General features: G+C 35.7%; 1 protein-coding gene across 1 annotated transcript; it reads right to left on the reverse strand.

Moving 5' to 3' along the window:
• Positions 1–3071: 3071 nt before the first annotated feature.
• Positions 3072–8033, reverse strand: LOC135684004 (vitelline membrane outer layer protein 1-like). Its single transcript, XM_065199442.2, has 4 exons — positions 7057–8033; positions 6800–6883; positions 5123–5678; positions 3072–4446 (listed from the first exon to the last, which is right to left on the reverse strand). The coding sequence occupies exons 1-4, from the start codon at positions 7115–7117 to the stop codon at positions 4437–4439; spliced, it is 711 nt and encodes a 236-aa protein (XP_065055514.2). The 5' UTR covers positions 7118–8033; the 3' UTR covers positions 3072–4436.
• Positions 8034–8870: the final 837 nt, after the last annotated feature.

The following is an 8870-nucleotide window of genomic DNA, read 5'->3' on the forward strand; positions in this document are numbered from 1 at the left end:
GGAAAAATTTGGCTAAATGTATGTTTTATCCTAGTAGAAAAAAGCAATAATGGATCAATGTGACAACTTCCGACCCCCGGGCCCGATAAATCAAGACGCAATGAAACTTTTCACCAGAACATCAACCTACTAGATGTGAAATACAACTAGATCTATATGTAGACATATTTTGGTGAATGTATCTTTCAAACTGCTGCTAAATTAACCATTTTTTCCTTCTTTTATTCAAAACATTGGAACTTGGAATCAACTGTTGACTAGAGCGGTTCTACAATCAAAAATAGTTTATCGCAAAGGAATTGTTACTTGGAGTTTAATGTAAAGCTAGTACTTAAAGTCTTTAATCAAAAAGTCTTTGGCTTGTGCCTTTAAATTGAAACTTCATGTAAAAATGGTTGCTTTATAAATGATAGCCCCTGAATTGCCAATGAAAATACAATGTAAAATACAATTCTAAAAAAAGTTTTATCTCAATCCAACAGAAGACAAGAAAGAGTTTTTAGAAGCATTTTTACGCTGAAAATCTCAGTAAAGCATTATCAGAGAACACGAAATGCGCGTCTTTATATCTAATCTAAGCGATTAGATAATCTTAACATGAGGTTTAACGATTCGAGTTGCTGAAATTTTATTAAAAATAGATTGAGGAATAAATTACGTATAATTTCCAAGAATCAAAAAATTTCTCAGTGAAAAGGGAATAACAAAGTTAAGGCTTTCTCGAAAGAAGTGAATGGTTAAAAGATACATTTGCAAAGGGGCAAATCTATTTCAAGTTATCAAAAAAGGGCAAAACGTTTAAATTTTATTCCTTTCTGAAGAGTATTGAAGCAGAAACCAGTAAGTGAAGACAAACTTGAAAAGATGAGGGAACGCTTATACAAGTAACAGTTATAGGATAAGAATGGCATTGCAGGGAGACAAAGCTGGGGATGACATGTTTGATCTACACCAATGCTTTTCTAAAACAGCGATCTTTTAACATAGAGTTATTTTTACAAAGACTTTTCATTATCGCTATCTCCTGGAAAAAGTTTCCTGTAAAAGTCTTTAGAAATTTTCGGTTGGAGTATCGCAAAAATGCAATAGATATTATGTTGATAGAATCAATCAGAAGGCAAAAAGCGACAATTATGTACAGAAGAGAGGAATCTGGCGTGATGTGATTGAGTTGCAAGGAGGAAGGTTTTCAATAATAGATCATATGGGAGATTGGTTTTTTCTGAATAGCCTAAAGGGTCCCTTTTTGTTTCAGTTGGAGTTGCTGTAGTGCGGTAAACGTTTGAAAAATCAAGAATAAATAAAAAGAAAGCGTTTTTTCTTGTTCGAGAACTCACGAAAAAGGCCCAGACATGTTGTGACATTTCAAAACAACTGAATAAAAACTGCCCGTTTAGCAAATTGTATGTAACAATGTCACTCAAAAACTTGTGGGAGGAGTAGGATTTCTGGTGAACGAGAACATAAGCCGACAGAGTTCAAGAGTACAAATGAAAATGTGAAAGAATTGCAACAATGACAGTGAGAATCAATGAAAGGTATCGAGTGCAAGTCACATAGGTATATGCACCAACAACAGACCACGACGACGAAGAAGTTGAAGAATTCTACGAAGCATTGTCAAATATAATAGAGCGAAGTAGGACGCTATACAAAATAGTGATGGGAGACTTCAATGCAAAAGTAGGAGAGCAAGAGCAAAATGAAGAGAAAACGGTTGGAAAATATGGATTAGGAACAAGAAACAAGCGAGGAACGCGACTAGTTCAATTTGCCAAGGGTAAAAATCTTTACAATCGACCAAGTATATTTACGTAAGCCATCCTCACTCGTCAGTTCGGTTAGGCCTCTGACTGATTTAGTTAGGAGGTCGAATTGTTGGCATTTGGTGTGGAGCATGTCAGCTTTTCTTGAATTAATGACAGTGGTTATAGCCTGTGTTTGGTAATAGCTTAAAGGAGACAACATATTACAACCGAATACAACTCAGCACAACGCAGCGCAACGCAACACAACATAACACAACGCAACTCAACGCAACTCAACGCAACTCAACGCACCACAAAGCACAAAACAAAACAAAACAAGATAAAACAAAACAAAGCACAACACAACACAACACAACACAACATAACACAACACAACACAACAGAAAACAACATATCACATCACGCATCACAACACGTATCGCAACACAACGGAACACAACACAGAACAGCAAAATACAATACAACAAAGCACGACACAGCACAACCCAACCGACGAACGCAACACAAGACAAAACACCACAGAGGATGATACCGTATTTATTCGATTATATGTCGCGACTTATAATTAGTGTTAATTGGCATTAGCCAATCACCAAAGTGTTCTCTTTGTTGCGATGACAGATAAAATTGTGTCATGTGAGAAAGAAACTCTCTTTTATTTATGCAACCGTGATAAGTTTTGATTAAATAACGTAAAGTGCCATTAGAGGTAAATTCCGCCTTCGCTCGAATGCGCATTCCCATATGATGCACTTTCCTATTACAACAGACAAATAGAATAATGGCCAATAGGAATTTAGACCCGTCTCCCAAACGAGGCTTGATAAAAAGAAGTATGCTGGTACAATTTCAATTTTTCAAAAGCTTTTTACCATGACTATCATAAACTTTTTCTAAGCATTCGAACTCAGCCTAGGTGCCCGTAACTTAGTACACATCTCTTTGAGAAAAGTGCAACAAAGAGCTGAAGTAAATGCCTTATTCATTACTAGGAAAAAGGCTCCCGTTCGGCGTTTCACATGATGCCGTACTAGGTTCCTTGCTATTTGATATTTAAATTAACGATAATCTTGAACATAATGTCTCAATAGTTTAACGTGAACGTTCCTGTTTGTCAAAATTGCAACCAAAGTGGCACTTCTTTAAGAATAGACAAAAAATCAAGTTCTCAATCCCATGTTGATCACTTCTGGAAAAAAGCCAGTCAAAAATTTCATGTTTTGAATCGCATGTCAACATTGATGCAACCCAACTGGCTTAAGCAAGATCCACGAACAGGCCTTTTGAATCATGTGTTAATACTGCAGCATCCAACTTTATCAATTATTCATTCAGCAGTGTTCCTTTGGTCGCTCTGTTTAATGCTACCATTGATTAAAATATACAAAACGGTCAATGCAGCAAGAATGGAAGAATTTTTTGTACTAAAGCCTAAATCTAGGGAACAATCTTTAAACCCTCCCAGATTTAAAGGATAGGGCTCGGTCAAAAACTGATATCAGAAGATTCACTGGTAATGCGAATAGTAGAGTGATTGAAATTCTATTCGAGTGGATCATCGGTCATTAGGCAAACAGTCACCAAATCCTTGGACTTTGGGCAGTCAATAAAGAAAGGTGAGATTTAATTCTGTCCTTAATAAGCCAATCAATGATTTGAAACAAATGTATACTACAAAAATAAAGACGCAGATATTTTCCATGTGAAATAAAAGACGGTGATGTTAGTGCAAATGGTGACTTGTTTCTGAACCACAACTTAAGACCGACAATCGTTTTACTATCTGATAAAAAAGCTTTTGAGAGATTTTTAAGAAATCAGCTCATAACTACCGTTTGTAAACGCATTCCTCTCCTCTAAACTCTCTCATGCTGATACATGTAAAATACACTTCTTTCACTAAAATACACTCCAATTCTTTGTAAAGGGTGGAAGAGACCTTAAAAAGACCTTAGATAGTAAGGATTTTTTCAAGCAGTCTTGATAGGCCTATCAATATTTGTCTCGATCATAATTTTTTACTTGCTAAATTCAATATATGCTAGTCAAGTTCACACGCTATAAAAATATAGCACGACTCTCTTTCAGGAGGAAGACAAATAGTGCAAATGAATGGCACATTCAGTTTCTAGAAAGAAATGGTAATAGGTGTCCTCCAGGGGTCATTCCTAGGCCCTATCCTGTTTGAAATTATTATTTATGACAATTCTTTTTTGTTGGATGAGACTAGATTATCTTATTATGTGGATAATGCGGCCAAAGGGTGTATATAAAAATCCTTTCAAAAATCCAGAGGTCCACAAAATTGTATAGAAATTCGAAAGTTCAGGCAGACTAAGTAATGTTTGATAAATCAAATACCAAATCTAAAAAAGGCCAAACTCCAATAATATCAGCATTGAATCACATAAAGAGCTATAAATTTGGACGGTATTACGAGATTTTTTACAATTTGAACATTTTGTATGATTATATACTATTTTGAATTCATGAATTCGGGTGAATGAGAAAGGCTGCATTGCTTCAAAAAAAGTTGGTCGTTGCTGTACTGAATCAAGCCAAAAGTTTCTGTCAGAAAGCCACAATTGACATTTTTTCTTGATTTTATTTCATTTTATTTAAAATTGACCAATAGTCTTCTTTGTAGTGTCTTCGCGCTCTTTGGAACTAGTTGTTTCTAAAATTAAAATAGATATTATTAAAACTAAAATTTCCTGTTCGAAAATGCATGTGTGAATTGCAAGTTATGAAAAGTCAGGGTGAAGGCAACCCCCTGAATTTCTGTTATTGTTAATATAACTTAGATGTCCCTTAGCCTTTAACTTTCTGCAAAGAAATGGTAATTGCTTTGTCAAGAAACTTAAATATTCAAATAGAGTAATCATAATCAAATATGTCGTAATGATGAAAGTTTAAAAAAGAGAGTTAATATACAGCTTTTTAAAATATCCCAGCATAGAAACAACATTCAAAAATGCATCACAAAAGTGGGTAATTGAAGTGTGACACTAACATCGGGGCCGCAGCAACTATGCCCTTCCAGAAAATGAAATATCCAGTTAAACCATCCGTGGTAATTTAAATGAGAAATTTCTTCAATGAAGTACAGTTGAGTCCCGGCTTAAAATTTTTTGTCACATTTTGTTCGAAATACCCGGATTTTCTCTTTCAAAGGTAAACAACTTCGTTTGAGATAGCGAATAGTTCGAGATACGCGGGTTCGAGAAAATAATTCTATGCTCTATAAGGCCTTTAGGAAAACAAGGGAAAATGGGAATCTGTTCGAGATAGAGTTTTTCGAGATAATCAAGTTCATGATAGCACGATTCAACAATATATACATATATATTCACATTTTTGCTTTTTTCTTCTTCAGCAGTGGTTTACAGCAATTGTGTTTGATGTCGTTTAGTGCAGTATCGTCGCCGCCTGGATTTTCAACTCTTGTGCTAATTCCACAAATAAACTCTCCCCGTGGACACTCCTCAAACCTACTCCATCTTCCCCACTCTTTTGCATTGGTCTTTATATTTCCTGTCCCCTCCCAGGTGTTCTTGTCTCTGCATCTGTATTCTACATTGTTTAGCGCAGTGTCATCCTTTTGGACTCCCCGTCCTTGTTTATCCTCGACATTTTGTCTCCAACCGCTAATGAAGCTTCCTGTTGGACAACTAATTTCGTCTGACCATTCACCCCATTTTCCTTCTTTAGAGCAAACTTCCTTATCCCCACACTGCAGACAAACTGCGTTAGCTCCAGTATCGTCCCCAGCCCCTTGCTCTTTTTCCGCCCTCAGAAAAAATCCAGTTGCAAATTTCCCATCATTGCAAAAGTCCATTGGTCCCCATACTCCCCAAGGACCTTTCATGTCTTCATGCTGGATTTCTTCAGTTACAGTCCATCTGAGTGCTGTTATTTGAAAATCATGAGTTGATCCATCGAGTATTAAGTTTCTTTATACATCAATTCTATTCTAAATGACGTCTAAATAGCTCAGGCCCGTAGATATTGGGGGCAGGGGGCAATGCCCCCCCTAAAAAAATTTACGAAAATTGTGTTTGAGGATCTTATAGGTGCAGCTTGATCTGACAGTATTTCGTAAGGCAGGTATAGAAAAAGCTTATTTTCTGTCCATTATTTTCTAGCTGTCTATGGGCCTGAAATGGCTAGATATTCTTCAAATATCTGATTAGATGATAAAGCCAAACAGATCTTACAAAACCCTTATAAATATTCTACTTTTGTAACTACTGATAGCTTTAGAATCGAGTTCACGATAACTGATATAGCTGAATATATGTTGTGAAATAAACAAAGTTTGAACGCAGGCAAGGTTAAGATAATTTTGATTAGACTTTGAAGGCAGAAGAACAACATTGTTGAGCTCAATTATAAAAACCGAAGTCGTTTTTAAGGAGATAGATGGAGCTGCAAAGACAAAATATTTTGGCCTTAATAAATAACCAAAAGAGATAAGGGACGATATTTCTGTGTCAGACAAAATAACCTATGGCCTTATTGGCGCTTTTTGCGGTAATGTAGATATTCTAACTTGGTCAATACTTTAGCCAAACCGATGGGCAGTGCTTTCTCGTTTTCATTTACATTTTCTGGTTAAAAAAACTTAGCATAGCTAGCAATGAAAAGGTCATTATTATAAGCATGTATTAGCTCGCATTTTGACCACAACAACAGCTCAATTAAAGGCATAGAGTCATGATAAAATGGATTGGGTAAACCCTAAGTGACAATCTGTAGTAAACTGATTCTCCGCTACACATAGTTTTACAGGACCGGTTTTGCAATTTCAGCAACTTTAGCACCAATTGGCACCCTTTTGGTTGCTTTTCACGGTTTGTTGAATGGTAGCCAGTCCGCCATTGATTCTGATCTTCAAAAAACAGTGCGACGATATTTCGACATGCAAATTTAAATGATATACGATTACATCGATAGTTTGAAGAAAGGTGTGCTTTGCTTAGAGATGAGCGTTTGCAAAACTTTAGCATGAAGCAAGCTACTGAAAATACCTCTTTTTGCCATTGCATCACCAGATGCCTCATTTTCTTCTTCGTCAACTTCATTATTGTCATCTATTTTCTCTCCTTTATACACTGTTGATAAAAATAAGGTTGTTTAGGTCTAATAGCAATGCTTGCAAATGGTTTGAAGCCCGCTGTATAAGTCAGTAAAAAAATTGAATGAGCTTTTTGTCAAAAATTAATCTTACAAAGAAAAAAGGGCTACATGATCAACAAAATTTAATCTAAATCAGAAATCAACATACCATGCCCATTGGCAAATATCATTGCTGACAAGCAGAAAATCAAAGGAATAAACTTTGCCATCTTTCCTGATATCTAGTTTCAACGCCTGTGAACAAATATGGTTCTATAAAAGTGCCTTTGGTTTAAGTAACCTTGATTAGGGATTACACGTACTACGTGATCAGAGTAAACCTGTATTGTTTGTTGGTGTGAGTTACAAATTTTATTGTGCTAGTTTAAATTGACCTGTAAACGCTTGAATAAAAGCAACAGCCATTGAAATTTGAGTTAATGCTTGACAGGAAAAAGGGTAAGCATGTTTGTCGCTTTTTCATATTAACTTCAAAAGTTCAACAAATAACACGAAAGATTGGAACTAGTTCAGGGGTGGAAATAAGGTCACCTGCCAAAAAGGGTACCTTACCTCCTGACAAGCGAATTAGGATCAATTAGAGATGATATCGATCAATTCCACGGTATGCAATAATTTGAAAAAGAACTGCCAACATTTCTTGAGCTTTTCACTGCCACAATGATATCCTTATCTGAAAGCCATTAACAATCTCTAGGGGTCGATGAATTCCTTTGAGCTTCTAATTGCCTTGCCTTCTAGTATAGTTAGTTGCATTTTGGTGAAAAAGCATTACTTTTAATGCTAGGTCTAAGTTTGTGAAGATAAACCAAACACAGATATAACCCTCTGATGGACTTAAGAATGTGAACATTTAACAATTTCCCTTTTTCACAGAACACTTTTTAAGATACAGGAAGATTTTTAAAAAAGCTTGAATACTGCAATCGGTTTCCACTCAACTGTTGTCAAGTCAAACTACAAGGGTTTGCTATCAATCATTTCAGTGCCCTATTTTTTGAATCAGTGCTTCTACTCCAGTGTAGATTGTATTTGAAGATACTTCCATTGGCTGAGTTTTCGCTTAGAACTGATCAGTGAATCATTTTTTGGGTTTTCCAAAGCCTTTGACTGCCTCAATCATGAATTTTTATAGGACCAAGCTCTAAGCATTTGATCTCAGCCTAGGTTCCCTAACTTAATAAACATCTCTTTGCAAGAAAAGACGACAAAGAGCTGAAGTAAATACTTTATTCAGATCTCAGAAAAAGGCTCCATCTGAGCGTTCTACAAGATTCCATATTAGGTCCCTTCTTATTTTATATTTAGATCAACGATATTCTTTATATGATGAAAGAAATTGAAAATTTGCTTGTCATTAATCGGTTATTATGCAAAATGTTATCAAATTCTTGAACTCTGAGCGGTTGATTATTCTAATTATTCTATGAAGATAAAGGAGATAATAGTTTCCACATGAACTAAAAGACGGTGATGTTGTTAGTGCAAGTGGTGACTCGTTTCTGAAGGACATCTTAAGACAAATAATCATATTACTACGTGACACAAAAGCCATTGAAAGATTTTTTAGAAATCAGCTAATTACTACCCTTTGTAAACAAGTTTATCTTACCTACACAACATTCTTTTCGAAAAGTTGTAGAGACCTGAAAGAAGACCTTAGATGGTAAGATTTTGTCCAAGCAGTCTCGATGGGTCTATCAATATTTTTCTCGATTATAATGTTTAACTTGCTAAATTGAGCGGCACATTCAGTTTATAGAAAGAAACGAAAATAGGTGTACCCCAGGGGTCAGTCCTAGGCCCTATCCTGTTTGAAGTACTTATTTATGGCATTTCACTTTTATCGAATGAAATATGTCACTATGCGGATTTACTAAAATATGTTATTGTGCAGATGATGCGACATAAAATAGGGTGTGTCATTCCAAAATCCTCGTACACTCTACGAAGAATCCACAA

The sequence above is a fragment of the Rhopilema esculentum genome, chromosome 7 (assembly GCF_057945365.1).
Source record: "Rhopilema esculentum isolate cy_ngs chromosome 7, ASM5794536v1, whole genome shotgun sequence".
In the NCBI taxonomy this organism is placed as follows: domain Eukaryota; kingdom Metazoa; phylum Cnidaria; class Scyphozoa; order Rhizostomeae; family Rhizostomatidae; genus Rhopilema; species Rhopilema esculentum.

Excerpts from the sequence above, each read along its gene's own strand:
- LOC135684004 (XM_065199442.2), bottom strand. The coding sequence starts at position 7,117 with ATGGCAAAGTTTATTCCTTTGATTTTCTGCTTGTCAGCAATGATATTT. Across the intron at positions 6,884-7,056 it reads GATATTTGCCAATGGGCATG|TGTATAAAGGAGAGAAAATA; the intron begins GTATGTTGATTT and ends TTTTATCAACAG. Across the intron at positions 5,679-6,799 it reads TGATGCAATGGCAAAAAGAG|CACTCAGATGGACTGTAACT; the intron begins GTATTTTCAGTA and ends TTCAAATAACAG.